The 19,024-nt window shown below is 36.6% G+C and overlaps 3 protein-coding genes and 1 long non-coding RNA gene across 8 annotated transcripts; 1 reads left to right on the top strand and 3 right to left on the bottom strand.

Annotated features, from left to right (window-relative positions):
• Positions 1-650: 650 nt before the first annotated feature.
• LOC149625221 (calcium-activated chloride channel regulator 1-like) lies at positions 651-8,342 on the top strand. 5 transcript variants are annotated; one of them, XM_089852013.1, is made up of 13 exons: positions 651-975; positions 1,062-1,162; positions 1,245-1,436; positions 1,507-1,649; positions 1,709-1,811; positions 1,869-2,105; positions 2,170-2,487; positions 2,547-2,771; positions 2,829-3,090; positions 3,150-3,278; positions 3,419-3,661; positions 3,773-4,074; positions 8,195-8,342. In XM_089852013.1, exons 3-13 carry the CDS (start codon positions 1,413-1,415, stop codon positions 8,198-8,200), a joined length of 1,992 nt encoding a protein of 663 aa, XP_089708139.1. In that variant the 5' UTR covers positions 651-975; positions 1,062-1,162; positions 1,245-1,412; the 3' UTR covers positions 8,201-8,342. The 5 variants fall into 5 exon arrangements, with proteins under 5 accessions (XP_089708139.1, XP_089708138.1, XP_089708136.1 ...); XM_089852012.1 differs by lacking the exon at positions 8,195-8,342 and adding an exon at positions 4,570-4,796; XM_089852010.1 differs by lacking the exon at positions 8,195-8,342 and having other exon boundaries at positions 3,773-4,251.
• Positions 4,583-12,705, bottom strand: LOC149625220 (O-acyltransferase like protein-like). The gene is made up of 16 exons (XM_089852009.1): positions 11,966-12,705; positions 10,626-10,967; positions 7,213-7,376; positions 7,054-7,150; positions 6,885-6,990; positions 6,592-6,740; positions 6,355-6,528; positions 6,190-6,283; positions 6,044-6,136; positions 5,815-5,980; positions 5,663-5,742; positions 5,452-5,598; positions 5,274-5,397; positions 5,037-5,211; positions 4,777-4,919; positions 4,583-4,710 (listed from the first exon to the last, which is right to left on the bottom strand). The coding sequence occupies exons 1-16, from the start codon at positions 12,192-12,194 to the stop codon at positions 4,600-4,602; spliced, it is 2,394 nt and encodes a 797-aa protein (XP_089708135.1). The 5' UTR covers positions 12,195-12,705; the 3' UTR covers positions 4,583-4,599.
• Positions 12,706-12,849: 144 nt separating this feature from the next.
• LOC149625219 (uncharacterized) lies at positions 12,850-14,545 on the bottom strand. The gene is made up of 3 exons (XR_016374575.1): positions 14,449-14,545; positions 14,226-14,368; positions 12,850-13,512 (listed from the first exon to the last, which is right to left on the bottom strand). It is a non-coding gene; the product is annotated as an uncharacterized LOC149625219 (long non-coding RNA).
• A 363-nt stretch (positions 14,546-14,908) lies between these two features.
• Positions 14,909-16,868, bottom strand: LOC149625218 (very long chain fatty acid elongase 6-like). Its single transcript, XM_089852007.1, has 2 exons — positions 16,402-16,868; positions 14,909-15,631 (listed from the first exon to the last, which is right to left on the bottom strand). Exons 1-2 carry the CDS (start codon positions 16,619-16,621, stop codon positions 15,018-15,020), a joined length of 834 nt encoding a protein of 277 aa, XP_089708133.1. The 5' UTR covers positions 16,622-16,868; the 3' UTR covers positions 14,909-15,017.
• Positions 16,869-19,024: the final 2,156 nt, after the last annotated feature.

Here is a 19,024-nt window from a genome sequence, read left to right as displayed (position 1 = left end):
GATTAGTCTAGTTCTTCCCACAAAAAATCCGTCGAGATAAGTTGAGAAAATGGCTTCACAATAAATTCTATTAGCTGTATGCATTCCTGCATTCCTGGTATTGTCAAATGGGACATGCAGAGTATCGGTTGTAATTTTCAGATAACCTCCAAGTTCCTTATTCGGTTCTTGGCATCTCACGTGAGTACTTATTTTTCTCAGTTCGATTTAGTACGTTGTATCCTTCCGCCGTAGTTTCATCTTCACTGACAAAACAGTATGAATTAGACTTAAGAGATAACACACCCAAAACAGGTTATCTAATCTAAGCCCAATTCTTAAATCTTCCGACTAATAAATGATTACTTTAATCTAAATGAAGTAAAGAAAGATTCTACAAGAAACTAAACCTCATTTTGTTATGAAGTATCTCTTAAAACTAATAACTAATTTTAGGCTTAATTATGATTAAGTTCGTCGTTTTCTCAAGTGTGCTTTTGAGCTTAGTTCTATTTAAAAATGTGTCTTCTCTACCAATATCAATTCAGAGGTTCGGTTACACGACGTACTCCGGTATTACAATCGCCATAAATTCGCGTGTTGAAGAAAATGAATTGATAATTGAAAAAATTCAAGTAAATAAGCCGAGGTAAGACCAGTTATATTTATAACTAATATAAAATATTATCATATAGGAAATTTTCGAAGAAGGGTCCCGTGTTTTATATAAATCAACTCGTAATCGTGCCTTCTTCAAAGAAGTGATTATCTCTATTCCAAATACTTGGAAACCCAAGCCACATTACGAGAACGTTACGGGGGACCTATTTGCCGAAGCACATATCCGCGTTGATTTAGAAAACCCTCAATATGGCGACGAACCCTATACCTTACAACCTGGAGGTTGCGGAGAAAACGGGTTGTATATACACTACACACCAAACTATATCCTCAACCCTGTTAGTCAATTCGCCTTTCGTACCAATGAAATTCCTGGTACGTAAACATTATTTGGCTAGGGTATAGTTGGCCAATCAAATATAGTTTCTGATTTCGACAGAACTTGATGTTATGTTTTTAAGGTCATAGATTGGTTCAAGAATGGTCTCGTTTTCGATATGGTGTGTTTGAGGAATACGGTTATCCTGGTCATGACAAATACAAAACATTGTATTTTGATAATGTAGGCCTAAGTACCAAACAATCTTTGTTTGAAATAACAATTGCGGGTACTTGCTTGACTTTTCTTTATGGTTTATTCAAAGCTGAAAGGAAGGGTATTGCCAACCGGTTGTACAAGAGAAATCGAAGGTTCATACGATTACTCGGACCCTATTTGCAAAGCGGCCATAACCGAGGGTGACACAAACTTGAAGGAGTTACTGAATTGTACGGTGATACCTCAGGAGTCCGAAACAGAAACTGCATCAATCATGTACACCGCTTCCTTACCTGATGTAAGTTGAAGCGGTACCACACTATTTGGCTTATATCATTGACTCATTCAGACCACGCGTCGTCTTATAGGTTGTCCATTTCTGCCAAACAGATGACAACCAGGATGGTACCTTACACAATTCCGAAGCCCCTAATAAACAAAATGACTTCTGCGAAGGTAGAAGTACTTGGGATGTCGTCTTAAGTCATAGTGATTTGAAAACCGCTGAGCTGTAAGTTCATTTCGAGTCAGTTGTTTCATGTGCGGCGTTCAAATTGCTATTGTTCACAGAGGGGATGACAAACAGAACACGAAACCCAAGTTTCGTATTATCAGAACAGTATCACAAGAAAACCGGTTCGTTTGGGTTTTAGATAATTCGTACAGCATGCGTGTAAGTTGAAACATTTTAAACTAAAGTCCAATTAGCTAAAGGGTATGTTCATTTTAGGGTAAACCATTTGAGTTACTAGCTCAGGCAACTTCACGGTGTCTTATGGATGAGCAATGTGTTATGCCGAATGACGAAATTGGACTTGTGTCATTTAACAGTGAACCTACGATACTGTCCGAGTTGGTTAAAGTTGAGAATGAAACTCAAAGGGCATCACTTGTTAGTTTGATTCCAAAATCGGCAGCCAGGAATGGTCACACGGCAATCGGACGCGCCCTTTTTAAAGCTGTTGATGTAAGCCTACGTTTATAATGTATGTGAACCCTGTAAGTTTACTTGTCGTAATACTCGGTTACAGGTTCTAACGTATGACAATAAGACAGCCGAAGGTGGTGTAATTATTTTAGTAACCGATGGTAAAGAAGTACTTGGTCCTAAAATATCACAAGTACTACCATGGCTTGCGAAGAATAAAGTTAGGGTTTCCGCCGTTGCATTTGGACAAAAAGCAGATGATAACTTGGAAATGTTAACAACGTCTACTGGTGGGAAATTGTACTTGTTTAACAATTTAAATGGAAGTACTTACAGTGAAAGTGCAAGTCCTTCGGAATTGTATCATACGTTTTTCGAAGCTGCCACGACACAAACTGACGTAACCATCAAACCAGTCACAGTAAGTTGGTTACTCAAGGTCTCGGTGAAGAAGGTTTTTAACTATAGGTACTTATATAGATTGTTGGTAATGAATTGGTCGAGCCATTTTTGCCATACTTCGTTCGAGAATTTAACATTGAAAAGGTCCTAGGCAAAGATACTACTGTCGTCATACAGTCAATTGACATGGACAATATAGAACTGAAAATAATTAGACCTAATGAGTCCGAAGTCACTCGTAATAGTCCAGAAGTCGAGAAGGTCACGGATAATGGAATTAAGTTCAAATTTCCAATGGCAGAAGTGAGTTCATAACTGTTACTGGGTGACACGTCGCTGTTTCAACAATTTATTTTTCAGAGTGGTACTTGGAAAGTTTTTGTCAAACCCATATTAGAGCCATTGACCCTGACGGTCAGAAGTTCACCTTCTGATTCAAATGATGTACCGGTAAGGATTAAGTCTTGGACTGGTGACTTTGAAGTGACCTTTCCAGAAAGCTTAACCATATACGCCGAGGTAAAGAAAGACTACGCACCCATTACCAACGCTAAAGTGCAAGCCACCGTTATGAGACCAAATGGATCCCTGGTGAACGTTGAACTAAAAGATGATGGAGCTAGTTAGTTATTTTAACTATTTTCCCGATAAAACTAGTGTCTGATAGTTGTTTGATTGCAGCTCCTGATTTGGAACAAGGTGACGGCATTTACTCGGCGTACTTCTCCAACTTTTCGGGCAATGGGCGATACGGTCTAACTGCCAAAGTACTAAATGATGGTCAAGCGAAATTGAAATTTTCCAAACAACGTAAGCATATGCTAATAATATCAAAAGCAAATAGAATTAAGTGAAAGTGATGTGGATTAAAGCCTAACGTAGATTTTTACGACCGTATTACCATTATATGATGTTTTGAACTTAGCTAATAGTTACTTTACTTATGTTAGGGATAAAACGAAGTTCAAACTCCAACGAAAATTCTATCGCACAAGAATCAGTCGAAGAATTTGAACGATTTATTGACGCTGGCGTTTTTAAAGTTAGAAATTATCGACAATTGAAAATAGATGAAATTCCACCAGCAAAAGTCACCGATTTGCAAGTGACAGAAAAGGCACGTTTTTCCACAAATGAATTTGTTGTAGAATTAAGATGGACGTCACCTGGTGATGATTACAATACAGGAAATGGTGAGTTAGTAATTATAAAAGGCAAATATAATTAACAAAAAAATACGGAATACACTCTGTTATTTATGTTTGCCTTTCATAACAATTAAAATAATTTTTTTTTACACACAGCTTCTTCGTTGCAACTACGATATACGACAACGGGAGTTAGCAAACTTCGTACGTCATTCGAAGATTGCGATATCATAAACACATCATCGGTATTATCAGGACAACTAGTACCATTACCGTCTGGTCAGAAACAAAGTGTGGTAATTCGCGTGCTTTTAGAAGCGTCAGAATTTCAAAACATAACCACGTTAGATTTCGCGTTAGTCGTGAAAGACGAAGCCAATAATACTTCGAGCTTATCGAACATCGTTCGGGCTTACTTCGAAGCAGTCAAATTGGACACAAATCCAAGATTGGGTCAAGTATATTTAGTTCACCATGAATCTCATATTTTATTAGCATCTTTAATATCTTTTTTGATTTATTTTTTAACCATAAGTATCATATTAGTTATAAGTTTCCTTTTAATTCAAAAATCGAGGGAGTTTCAATTACCTACGTATCGACGAATTAAGGTTAATGCGGAAACTCAACTTTAAATTTTTATATGACCCTGATGCTAAGAGTTAAGGCAACAAAATGTTAGCAATTATCGGTGAGATATTAAGTGGTCAACTACGTGATCGTAAATTAAAAATAATTTTAATTTTAATCGTGACTTTTACAATTTCCACCTTATTTCGCTATATGTCTGCGAAGGCTTAGCGCGATAATTTTAATTGACAAGTGTGGGTTAAAGCATGGATTTATAATAGAAGCTTACGCGTAAGCTTTATTATAAATCCATGGTTAAAGCTAGCGCGTTAAGCCTTGGCACGTTACGGAATAAAGTGGATTATAAAACTGTGAAAATTTAGGCTTAAAGTTCGTTTTGTCTTCTGCTATATTCACATACTCCGAATTTGTTTTTCAACTTTTATAAACGGAGCTTCAATCAAAACAGAGAATACGAAGGCCATACAAGTAGTCGTACAAAGAACTGCTATAATTAACAAGGCCTGAAACGAAAGAGATTAATAAGTAACTAGAATTTTAATTTAATTAATGTTGAATTTCTTAATTACCATTGATAAATTAGAAATTGTTAGCGGTTTCTGTAGCGAGTAGTAATAGGTGTGCATTAAAATAGGATGCAATAAATAAATGCAATAACTAAGACGGCTAACTGGTTGCAAAAGTTTCCACGAAAGTAACGTGTTTAAAAACCCTGCAATTAAATTTCAAATCAATTCCAATTTTTTTTAAAATTTTTAGTTGAATCTTCATGTTTCGCAAGCTAAACGCTAGCGTTACTATCAGACAGACATTTCTTATTAACACATACCACCGTATCCTTTGAGACAAGCGTAAATAGGCCAGCATATAGCTAAGGCCCAACCAATACGTCCGAAAGAATGGTAGACTAGCGATAATTGTAATGTTATTTCCCGCCCAAGTGGTCCAAATATGATGACCATCATTGTGGCAATAGAGAGAGTCCAAAGGAACGTTTGTTTCACCTTAAAGATTTGTACGCGCGTGTTAATACTGGTCAGTAATTACGTCATTAAAGTGAACTAACTCTGGTTATAACGACGGTTTTGTTCTTAGTGATGTAGTAAAAGTAACCCAATAACATCCCAATGAAATAAGGACCAATTCTACAATAAGGCTTTTCGTACATTACATCCGTCATTTCCATGAGTCTGAAATATTGCTCATTAGTTATCATTTTTTTGTGTCTTTACTGTTGTACTCACTTTTTTGAAGTACCAATTGAATCATACAAGTAATCACTCATGTATTTCTGCATTATGTACAGTTTGTACTTATGACTTATATAGGCAGTTAACGCGCTGGACGATAGTACGATTAATAACATGATAAACAATGTTTGTTTTGGAAATCTGCAATGTGTCACGAATGTGTTCATGAACGATTCATAAAGTGGTCCTTGGTCATAACTTTTACCTTTTTAAACAAATTAAAAATGGCGGACTTAAAGCGAAAAACTGAAAATCATTTGCCAAATACCAAGTCCACGATAGACACTACGATAAAATACAAAAAGTAAGTTGATTAAGTCTCTAAGAGTCTAAGTACTTAGGTGTTGATTCATTTACATTGGTGGAGACGTCACCGAAGTTGCCCAAGTACACCAATGCTTGAGGCCACGTATTTGAGCATTCTTTTATCAAATTGTTAACGCTAAACCATATCGGTCCGTCATTTAAACTGAACCAATGCGTTTGAGCCCATAAACGGATTATCAGAAAAGACGGCGTTAATCTGTTCTAATTAATAATTAAATCATATTAATTATAGCCAAGGCTTAGGGTTATAATACAGTACCTTATGTATCTATGCAAGTAAAACATTAACCATATTTTCATTCCTATTTTGCGCGTTGCGTTTGACATGAAGATGTATGTTAGAAAGAAACCACTGAAAGTGTTAATGTTAATTATAATTAGATAAGATAATTACTTTGATATTACCTTATAACAAAGAAGGTATCAACCGCGTAAAATCCTTGCAAGACAAATTGTCCATGGAAAGTCTTAACAACTGATGGGATAAATTCCAAATTTTCTGAAAACAAGGTCCATATTGGATATTTTTAGATGGGACATAAGAAAACGGTCACAATTAAGCGTACGGACCACCAACTGGTAAGACATTCATTGACACGTGTCCTATAATAACCCACGTTAGGCAGAAAACTCGAATACCGTGGAAGAAGTCAGTTTGTTGGTTAGTCGTTTCTATCTTTAGTAGTGTTTTCACGTTTTCATACGCCGAGAAACACAAAACCCACCGTTGAAGACCGCATTTTTCTATAAATCAAGAAGTTGCGTTTAAAATTGAAATTTTTAGTCAAATATTTATGGTTTTATCACCCTGTGTCCTTTCGCTGTTTTTCTCGTCCATTGTTCCAGACGTTGTGTGATTAGTTAATGGAAGCGTGTCGCGGTGCGTGTCGTACAAGTAGAAACGGTCCAAAATTGTGCAGATGAGTACGGCACCCACTATGGTAACTATCAGTAATCTGAAAGATAATTGTTAAGTTTTACAAGAATTATTCTCTTCGAGAGAAATGTTACATAACTAAGTATTAAGAGGATACAGAGTGTCATCCTTCTTCTATTATCCCCTTCTGGTTTTACCAGAGGAACGTGTTTTGCGGACGTACCTAAAAACATATCCTGGTGTGGTAAGAGGACCTGGATCCGTCTGACAATTACTCATGGCAAATTTTAAACTATGGCGTTTCTCGCTCCAGATAGGTATTTGTTGATCTGAAAAATTACTCTTTGTTAATGTTACCAGTTAATCTTCCTGTACTAAAAATAAATAAATACCTAATATGCCCTTTATGATGGGGTGAAGGTCAACCACGTCTTGGGACTTGCAAGAACTGGGAACGCAGATGGTTGACGTCAGAAGATTTCCATACTCCTGAAAAAAATAAAATTCAGATGCCAATAGTCTTTTATGTTTTGGCTAATTTTCGAAGTTACCATTTTAGGCGCTATCCAAACTGCCCAACAACTTTTCCCTTTGAATCCAAGAGTTTCTTGTCCTTGTTGAGGGACATTAACGCTTAAACACTCCGAATAAGATCCGTAGAAATTAGTAGATCCGGTCATAATGCCACTTGTGGGTTTGCCATAAGAATCAACCACTATATTTGCAAAGAAAGTCATGTTAAGTACCCATAAAGTTGATGCTAGTTACTGACAAGTAAATCATTTGAGTGTATCGGAATGGATGTGATTATAATCAGAAGGGGATAATGGAAGAAGGATGACACTATGTATCCTCTTAATACTTTAGATATGTAGCATGATTCTTCCCATGCAGGCTCACTCCCCCTTTTTGTTTGCTCTCCCACTCATCAAACTTCAGATGGGCATCGCACCGTGGGGTGAATTAGGCCTATTAAAGTGTTTGGTACTAAATCCTCAGTATTCAACACACAAACCCCGTCTTGACGTGGGACAAAAATCCACAAGCGCGCCTTGGCAAATTAAGCGCTAATAGAGTAATGTTGAGGGAACTATTTATCGCGTATGTGATTCGGTTTAGTAACCTTGCTCCAAATGTAAAATGATGTTGGGAAGAATCATATTAAAATTACCCCGCTTTGTGGTACACTTCTCTCGAAGAGAAGTATTATATATACGTCTGTTATTTTTTTTATCTAACTGTGGTTTGGGTCCCGTCCAAGAGGCTCAACGACTATAATGATTTGTGGTTGAAAACATTAGGACATATTTGTAAATGCACTTCTTCTGTTAGTGGATTTCATATTTAGAGATGTGATAAAGTTATAATTACATTTTCCAAAAAAAGTAATCAGCAATTAAAGAAAATTTCACATCTCTATTCATTTTGTATAATTTAATTTTTATTATAATTTTATCATAATTTTGACCTAAAAATTGCCACAGCCACGCCCCCTAAAAACTGGCCTATTTTTTAAACACTTTTTATTTCTAGCTATGAACTTTGAACTTCGTCTCTCCCGCAAGAAGCTGTTACATTTCTAAATAATTGACTCATTTCTTCGCGAGGTCTCGAAGCGACAAGATTGACAACGGTTTCTTTTCAGTTTTGTCGACAAATTTTAAATATTTTCAATTATGTTAGCGACTTTAAAACCAACTCAGTTTAACAAACCGAGTGTTAGTTTGGATAATTTATTATTGGACTCGGACAGGTCGGAATGCGACTCTGTCTATTTGCGGAACTTTGACCTTGATGGTACTAGCAGTGTACTGAAAAGAAAGAACGCGATTCGGCGGAGTAATATGTCCGCTTGTGAAACGGCCGAAGGACTGAATAACTCAAAGGAAATTACGTGGAAATATGGCAGTCAAAATAGATTGGCTAGGCGCAATGCATTTCGACGAAGCGAGGAACAAAACTCGCTGAATTCCGCGTTTATTGAAGTCTTCAATACAAAGTAATTAAAATTCAAGGTTTTGCTCATTTAGCTTAAGGCATAGATTCACATAATTCCTTGTAACAGAGGGGGATAATTGAAGAAGGTTGACGCTCTGTATACTCTTAATACCTTAGTTACGTAGCGTGATCCTTAGTTTGCTCTCCCGCTCATCAAACTTCAGATGGACATGGTACCGTGGGGTTAATTTTATTACAGTTTGAACCTCATCTTGACGTGGGACAAAAATCCACTAACGCGTCTTGGTAAATGGTTAAGCGCTAATCGAGTAGTGAGGGAACTATTTGTCGCGTAACATGTGATTCGGTTTAGTAACCTTGCTTCAAATATAAAATGATGTCAATCTAAAAATCATTTCAGAAATGTTTGATGCTAGGTTTATAATTAAAGTCCACGATGTCCTTGACTAACATTTTTGGTTTCCAGGAGTTTTGACCTGGGTACGCCATTACCACGCAAAAGACAAAAAACCTCGAGTGACTGCGACAGTTTTAACAATGGAAATACCTCTACCCGAAAAATCAGTAAGAGCTGCGAGGACATTTTGAACACAGTGGACAATTCCGCAAGAAGTCTCTATTCCTCCCTGGAGCGAAAAGAGGGAAGTATCAACGACATCGAATCAAAAATGGACGACATGTTACCCTATCTCATTAGTGACATCAACAAGGACATGAGGAACCTCATGATACATTGGTTAATCGGGGTAAGTCATTATTGTTTTTTATTTTGGAGGTTAAAGTTCGGCAACCTTCAACCTTGCCCCGTGTTATCTAGATAACAAATCGCATGAGCGTAGATCAAGATATACTATACTACTCGGTGTCCATCATGGACCGGTTCCTCAAATCAGAAATTAGCCTTCGCGAATACAGTGTACCGTTACCGTTACTGGCTTCGTCTTGCCTGTCATTAGCTTGCAAAAACCGTCCCAAAGGAATGGAGACCAATTACTTGGAACTATTTCAGAAAACTACGTTTAAACTCAACTTTCAAGATGTATTGCAAACTGAGGCGACAATACTTAAGGAATTAGTTCCTGGTCCAATTTGCAAACCGCTTTCGCAACCAATTCAGTTTTTAAGACGGTATTGCAGAGCCGCGTTGTGCACGAATGAACAGAAAAGTTTAGCTAATTTAGTTTTGGAATCTGCCTTATTTTGCCCTGATTTGTTGAGTAATTCTGCACCCTTAATAGCAGCTGCATCGTTATTCGTGGCCCTGAATTTACTAGGTAATGACGAATCATCGAAATCGAATTGCGTTTATTACACCGAACATTCGGATAGCGATGTTAAAAACGTCGTTAAAGATATAATAAGAATTATGTTAAATGTGGACTTGGGGCTAGGATCTAGTAGTACTCTGTACGAGAAATACTCAAATGAAAGCCACCATTTTGTTAGTAAATCTAAAGTATTGAAACGCGAAGTTATCGAGTGTTTATGGGACGAAATGTTTCCTAATGAAGAGCTTAATGTAATATTAAATAAGTGAGAAATAACTTTAATGACTTAGTTGACTCTTGTCAACCGCGTACACTATGATATTTAAATATAATTATTTCTTATTTGCTTTAAATGACTATATCAATAAATATAATAATCTTGTAAATAATGGGGTGCAATGTTTATGACGTCATGCATAATGTATATGAATTTAGCTAGTAACCTGTGCCTCGACTCCCGCGACCTATATTCTCTTTGCATGTACTGAACGAGTAGACCGTGTCCACGGTTGTCCTACATATTTGAATAGTCAATGAAGCGCGAGGAAAGAGGAATGGGCGGTCCAACAAAGTTTTAAGCCCTTCCCCTTGCCTTCAATCAGATATTGGTGTGGGGTCTATGGCCTCTTAAAGATTCCGAGTAGAAGATATGTATTCCTGTTGGTACCTTGTTCCGCGTTTAAAATAGGCGATCTAGCTACAGAATCCCTGACGACAAATGGAAATTTTAAACTTACTTCTTTGAACCCATTTTTCCTTGTAATGTCGAACCGTGTAGAGAATGTCTTTCTTGCATTGATTTTGAAAGTTAGGTTCGGTCATACGTAATTGAAGTTCAATTTCTAAGGCTTTGCTAATCGATTCCAAACTTCCTATATTCTTAGACATTAATGCGTTTTTTAGTTTTTTATCGCCTTTTGTCTTGTATCCTCCGCCTTTGAGGTTGATATCGACTCCCATCAAAGGCAAGAATTCCTCGGCTAAGGCCATGATACTGTCATCATTTGCTAATGAGCCTAAATTATTTTTCTTGAGAAGTTCCTTAATTTCGTCCCCTTGTAAGAAGTCGGTCAGTATCGCTGCCAGAAGATGGTGTATTTATAAGTTTTAGCATAAGTAAATGAATAGCGATAAGTAAGACACTTCCCACTGATGTACCGCAAAATTTTTATGTATGGTTCATACGTTTATAAGATATGTTCCATTAGTATTACACCTATACTTCGTAATGCAAGAGACTTATTGAGAACTAGTTCGAGAACGACAAGCCAAAATTGTCAATGGTGCAGTCCATCTTCCCCTATTAAGTCTGTACTAAGCCTTTGATAGCCCCTCACCAGGTGTCGCTTTACGAGAATCTATGACGCTTCATCTACGTCACTTCATGACAAGCTCTCAGTAACCAGTGACAAACTTATGGAATATAACTTATGAAGATATTTATCTTTTTAAAGGGAGGGTGAAGTGGAAGATGAAGTGATTGTTTTTCATCTATTCTTCTACATATTATAAGACCAGTCTGCATAGTGAAACATCCAGGAAATATCTCCGAATGATTTTAAAATTCGAATTAGTTTGTGAGATTTTAGGGATAATTTGAAATAAGGACCTCTGACCAATCTCGTAACATCCTGGATTTTTTTAACAAAATTCATGCCAAATGAAATTTATCGCGAGATTTGATAAAATTTACAAAATTTACGCGCAATGTGATAATCGTGGCGCGAGATGTAGAGCGTGTAAAACTGGAATTTTGTTAACAGGAAGGCAGATGCGATTGGTCGGAGGTCCTTATTTCAAATTATCCTTAAAATCTGAACCTAATTTGAATTTCAAAATCATTCGGAAGTATTTCCTGAATGTTTCAATATGCAGACTGGTCTTATAATTAGTGGAAGAATCGATAAAAAATCGATTTTCCACTTCACCCTCCCTTTAAAGGGAGTATAAAGATACAAAGAACCCTGATTGGCTTTGAATCATTTTCTACACTCCCTTTGAATGTAGGTTTAAAATCAAAATCAAGGTAAATACAATTGAATGACAGAGTTCTAAAACCAAAGTATTTTGTACTGACCTTCTCCACTAGGAATGCTGATATCACTTTTCAAATTTGCGTCATTGACGCTATTGGCGTTATTACTTTTCAGAAGTTTCAACGCGTCTTTAACCGAGGTGCCCAAATTACCTAAAGTGCCTTTCAAATCGGTTGATTTACTAAGTTTACTAAACACGTTATTTTTATCAATGGCTAACAAAATTTGGAAACACATTGTTAGTATACAGAACCTTAAATACGAAACCATGTTGTTCAACAACTTATTTTTCTAAAACAATAAGGTGTAGGTACGTTGATTTTGAATTTGATAGTTTTGAGTCGTACGTGTGTATGACATTAAAACATCGCGTTCTCTGTCGCGTGTAACGTGTAGTTAGGCTTAACGTGAAGAGGAGGGGTACAGACAGCATCAGGTAAAGGTTTTTTTGACATCTGGTTTTGCACAGATTGGCGTACAATAGCGAGTACGGCTATGGTTACTACGTGGGCTGTGAATATGAACCTGTGTATATGTGGCGTGGTACTTGTATTGCGCGTTGCACAGATTTGTTAAATTTGAAATAATAGCGATTTTTTTATAGTTGCACTTATTATGACCTATAGCATAAGTTTATAAGATATGTTCCTTAAGTATGACACAGCTATACTTAATTTCGTAATGCTAGAGACTTACTGAGAGCTAATTCGAGGACTGACTGCACTCGGTTTTGCAGTCCATCTTCCTATATTTACTCTATACTAAGCCTTTGATAGCGCCTCACAAGGTGTCGCTTTACGAGAATCTTTGAAGTTTGACCTACGTCACTTCATATCAAGCTCTCAGTAACCAGTGACAAGCTTATGGTGAACATATCTTATGAACTTATGCCTCTAGATTAAAGGACAAACTCAGAACGTTTTAACACGAATATATCATTTTGTTCGAAATAATTTGAATAGGGTTACATTACAATATTAGTAAATTTTATAATGTCGCATTACGTTTCTGATGAAGTCTAGACCATTACATTAATGTAAAAATTCCATGTAAAAAGTGGGTACGCAACCCTCAATATCGGGACATGCAAGGGAGTTGACCCATAGCCGTCTCTGCCCTCAAAGTGCTCAGAGCGAGATGGAAGGCAAAGTTTTACCTTTACTCCATGTCTTTCCCTCTTAGTTGCACAGAAAAGGTTTAACTTGCAGGGAAACCAACACACAGAAGGAAGGCCACCTTAGGTTATTTTCCTCATGCCAAGAGGCAACGCCAGACGGAGCCAGAGTTCACTACACCCACCCAGGAGGCTTGCTGACTCGCCCTGCCTCTAACGGTGCTTCTTGGCCAGATAACCCACTTGTGGTGTTTGCTTCTCTTCTCAAATTAATGGAATGATCCAATCGGGCTAGTTTTTACAATACCACGTGATTTATTATAATAAATAACCAAATATAACAAATTTTACTACAAGTTAAGAAGATTTTTGATGCAGTGTTTTCTCCAATCTCAGTAAAGGTGCCTCAAAAAGCACAGAAAATATGAAGGCAATAATTACGGATATAACCAAAATGGCCACGAACAAGAATATCTAATGAATTAGAATAATTATCATATTTATACGTTAATAAATGTCAGTTTGATTTAAAGCTATATACAGGGTATTTCTGATAAGTCTGCCATAGATTAAGGGAGATGTTCTTCGGGAGATTTTGAGTCGAAAATCTTCTATGATATTTTGCCCCAAGGGACACAGTTTTCGAGCAGGGATAGATTTAATTTTAGAAGTAGGAATGGAAAACCGAGTAATGTGGGCGCGCGTCAAAGTCCCGGACCCCTTCCCCGGGACGGAGGGGTATGAAAGAAGGGGCGGGGTCATAGTGACAGAGGTAAAAGGGAAATACGTATTTTTCGCCGTCCCTGTCAGCAACGTCATCAAAACGAAGTTTAAGTGAGCCAATAAGATGATTTAAAGTTTTCGTTATGTGTTGGAGGGAGGGGCTCTATACTGGGCAATGAATCGGGCTGAAGTAAATACTAACCGTTCTCCATTCCTTCTTCTAAAATTAAATCTATCCCTGTTTCGAGTTAAGATTTGATGAGTGTTTTAGGGATGACCCCTTAATTAAATTAGAAATCATTATTTCAGTTTCTTAATGAAATTTAAGGGGTCATCCGAAAAATACTCTAGACAATTTTAACTTGAAACGGCAAAATGTCCTAGAACATTTTAGACTCAAAATTTCCCAAAGAACATCCTCATTAATTTATGGTAGAATTATTAGAAACACCCTGTATACTTACGAGGGTGTAGAAGTTGTATGGCATCGCTTTATCCACTGAGAAAATATAGGTGAATAATACCACTGGATGCCACAAATAAATAGCGTAGCTGACCTTACTAACCGGTACAAAGGCTCTCCAAGATAAAATCTTATCCACAATACCTTAAATTAAAATTAATCAGTTAATATTAAATTTCAACAAACAAATATTCAAATCATAAATAGGATAGCTTAGGCTTAACAAAGTAAGAAACATCTTTATCGTAGACAAAAAAAGTTGTAGTTAAGTATTCAATATTGAGTATGTTGATTGGTAAATAGGTAGGGCACATATGGATCTTGACTCCTCGAGTGACTTAGTGTCTGCCCATGGTTCAAGTATTTGGGTTGCCGGCCATTACAATCGACTAAACACTCACGTAGCATCGACGAGTCGACCTTCAGATGAGAAGGGTTTTTAGTATCTCATAGATACTAAAGTGTATTTTAAATAAAACTCTCCGTTGGAAGTATTTTTTGTTTTCTCATCGCTAAATATGTATTGTCTATAAGTGCCTTGTTTAGAACCCAAATTTTAATTGAAAAACATGAAAATTTTTCCATACATTATTTTGTGTTGAGGCCAAGGCTCTCAACGGCTATGATTTCAGAGTTTTCAGAGGTTAATTCTAAAGTTAATTAAATTTAATCAGACACTGTAAATAACAATTTATATGCACTTTATTTTGAACCAAGGCTTAGGAAAAATAGGCTTAGTGTTTTACAAGTTTTGTGTTTTTACAGAAAGGGTCAAAAACTGCCAGGTCATTCATTACAATTGCTTTTTCTTCCCAAACAAACCCTTAATAACATAAGTTTGCACAAAAAAATTCAAAAACAATAAGAAAAATGTGGCGTACATTCCAAATAACAGTATTAGTGCCTTATAAGAAATATCACATTGTCCACCAATCAGAACGTAGATTAGGGCGTACGTCACGAATACTAGACAAGCTACCATTTGCATAATTTGCGCTGTGGTAATAGTAATTGAAATCCATTTTGGGATATGAATTTTGAAACATCTGATTGCGAAGTAACCGTACATGAAGGCGTGAATGAAGTAGTTGAAGGCGACGCTCCAACGTCCAACTGCGGGGGCCTCGTGGTACACCGTGAATGTCACGCACATTGTGGACACGTGGTGAATCCAATGCAAATGATGTAGTGGTTGCTTCTTGACGATTATGAATGCTGTATCGATAAGTTCCAATGTTTTTGATAATACTAAAGCTGTGGCCCAAAAACTGTGAACCGAGTCTTCGATATAAGTGTTTTTGCAAATTGAATGGTGCAATCCGTGATGACGTAATACGTGAAATACTTCCGGTGAGGCGCGGAACGTTCCCAATGCGCTAAATGCGCACATGAAAATGTTCCATAAAGCTGAAAAGGTTTTGATTAATATTTAGACCAATTTAGACTTAATTAATTTAGCCATAACAGGGATAGATTTAATTTCAGAAGTAGGAATGGAGAACAGTTAGTATTTGCTTCAGTCCAACTCATAGCCCAGTATAGAGCCCCTCCCTCCAAAACGTAACGAAAAGTTTAAATTATCTTATTGGCTTACTTAAATTACGTTTTGATGACGTTGCTGACGGGGACGGCTATAAATACGTAATTCCTTTTACCTCTGTCGCTATGACCCGCCTCTTCTTTCGTACCCCTCCGTCTCGGAGAAGGGGGTCCGGGACTTTGACGCGCGCCCACATTAGTCTGTTCTCCATTCCTACTTCTAAAGTGAAATCTATCCCTGTCCATGAATAATACAGGGTGTTTCTGATAAGTCTGCCATAAAATAAGGTGTGATTTTGACTCGAAAAGGTTTCAGGACATTTTCGAGTCATGATTTGAGTATTTTAGGGATGACCCCTTAATTAAATTAGAAATAGTCTTTCAGTTTCTTAATTAAATTTAGGGGGTCATCCGTAAAATACTCCATCCAATAATAACTTGAAAACAGTGTCTCGGACGTCAAAGTGGCGATAGAAGTTACATTTTCGACTCAAAATCGTGCAAAGAACATTACTTAATTTATTGCAAACTAATCATAAACACCCTACATAATAATAGGTGCCATAATTTTCAAATAAAACCAAACTGTAGCTTATCAATTACTTTTAAAGTTCTGGTTAAATGATATGAAAACTTACCTAAAATTGATCGGACTTTTAAAGGCGGTCTCTCTTTCATGTAATCTTTTCCAATCATAATAAAAGACAGATAAATTAGACCAATTAGGAAACCAATATCGTGATTTTCTTGCATCCAATCATGGGCAATTCTTTCGTATCCTCTGACTTCGAAAGGCAAGACGAATGAATATGCGACATCACTACCGTTAATTAGTTTAATTTTACTATCCAAAGTCATTATTTTACTTAAGTAATAACTTTTTTTTAGATAAATTTCGCGATTAAAACTTCAATTTCAAAACGTGCAAAAATTTAATGGAAATCGTGGCCTTCCGAGCTAAGCGCTCTGTTTTCGTGGCGCTCTCTTACTACAGTTAGAGGTATAATTGTAAAGGGAATCAAAAGTCAACCGTGATTATGGGGCAACATGACAATGGGGGGACGGAAATTTTTAAAAGCGGTTTTAGTTGTTGTGTATAGTCGTTTGAAGTGAGAATTTACAATCGGGAACTTAAATTATTAAGTAAATTAGTCATTGTGTATTAAATTAGCGTTTTTAAAAAGGTGATTGCTTCCTTGTAGACGGTTTTTGTTAAAGTAATTTAGTTACTGTAAATAATTGTATAAATTGATGTTAAAGGTCACGTACTTTCCTTAATGACCTCTGTATAAAAATTTAGGAGTTGATTAGCCTTGAAAATATCTCATTAAAAATTGGCATTATCGTTGTTGACAGACGTACGAAAATTTTAAAGTACACGTGTTACCCCTTGGGGTAAAGTCTTTTTACAATTACAATAGATAATTTTTGATAACAAACAAATGATAAACATTAAAGCAAAGCGCGGGTCCAGTGGATCCCCTACAAGTTGATTTTCCTTACGAGCTCCAGTTTTGGCTTGGCGAAGGCACGAGTCATTTGTAGGCGGGACTTATAAGTGCACTTATAAATCCCGCCCACTAGCCTTCGCCAAGCTAAATCCGGAGTTCAGGAGGAAAGTCAACTTGTAGGGGATTCACTGGACCCGCGCTTTGCTTTAACGTTCCTGCCAAATTTACTAATGGTTTACGAGTGCGTTACCCTTTAAATGAAAACCTCTTTCTACAATTACAGTGTACAAGTTCTACTGGAAAACAATAACTAAATATTGAAGTTCTTGCCAAATGTACAAAAGTCATAGCTGTCGAGAGAGGTGGTTAATTCGGTTAGTTTTCCAGGCACGTACCTTCCAGAGGGCCCGGGTCACCTGTTGATCTGTCTTGGTGGGGGACTCGGGTCTTGATGGGGAGTCGCAAATTCTCTCGAGGGCCCTCTCAAAAAGTTTAGGAGTGGTTTATCCCTTGGAAAAATGTTGCTTTACAGTAATAAAAGAGCTTTTGGCAAGACTGCAACAGAAACATGTAGAGTAGAATGCTGGTTTATTAGGCCTAACGTGCGGGTAAAAATCACCTCATTATAGGGGATTTTTAAGGACAACACTTTGAAAGTTATTTCCTCACAACTTCTACGCAAAAACAGACACTTCAACTTAATTATTGTTGAAATTTTGGCCGGACTACCGGGGCAAAATTCCGAAAAGGATAAGTCACTTTTGGGAAAACTTTAGAAGAGAGTTAATGACACCTTTTAATCATTCATTAAATTCCTAAGATTCCCTAACTCATGTGTGGTGCCTAAAGTACACAACGATAAGTCAAATATCGCCATACTTTTTTTTAATATCTTTTGGAGTCGTTACAAAAACCCTTCGAGTACAATTAAAACGTTTAAAAATTTAACCGTATTATTTCCCCGTATTTGCATAGAAAAAAAATAGAACGGAAAGTTTTTTTCGATATCAACAGAGACAGGCATATGACAAAATTACAAATTACAAAATCGCGTTGTTGAAAATTGAGAGTTTTTTCTTTTTTATTGTTTGAAAGTTTCCTGAACAATTTTGCACACTACAGCCATATCTAAGTCGATTCTTATCTCGTATCATGATCAAGGTTAAAGATAATTTTTTTTTTCAAATAAAAGCAACGAAAATTGGCAGAATTCCCGCTTATTAAAACCAGGAAAATAAAATTAATTAAATGAATTTTTACCGACCTTTTATAAATATTAAATTAATATAAAACTTCCTGGTGAAATAATACTTTACCTTAACGAAACCAGTTTATAATAATTAATATAATGTCCTTTTGTTTGTAACGACATAAGGCTATTATACTACATACAAGTTGTTCCAAAAAGCGTAATCATAGGAACGAAATACATATATGAGCAATAAATGACACTTTACCCAATAAGCGAGGGGTTTGTCACTTGAATAATCAGGTGTACAAAACCGCAGAAATCGATTACTTTATTCCTCTATGGGTAAGTAAAGGTAATCAGAAATCTCCGATAATCACTGGAAATCACGTGAAATCTTGAGAAAAATCGGAAGTAATCACGTTATTTACTAGTTATCTTTGGTAATCATCTCTGTAATCACACCTTTCGTGAAATAATCACGCATAATCAATGGAGGAATTCGAAAATCCAAAATAAAAATCATAATCAGTTGAAATAGAAATAATCACTGCATTCATCGAAATTCACGAAGAATCCAGTGGTAATCACGGCATTCACCAAAAAAATCACCGGAATTCA

This window comes from Phalangium opilio, unplaced genomic scaffold (assembly GCF_054372755.1).
Source record: "Phalangium opilio isolate 3A_F unplaced genomic scaffold, DU_Popi_V2 ptg000105l_1, whole genome shotgun sequence".
NCBI classification, from domain to species: Eukaryota; Metazoa; Arthropoda; class Arachnida; order Opiliones; family Phalangiidae; genus Phalangium; species Phalangium opilio.
The sequence above is the reverse complement of the archived record's forward strand: the minus strand, read 5'-3'. Positions and strand labels throughout refer to the sequence as shown.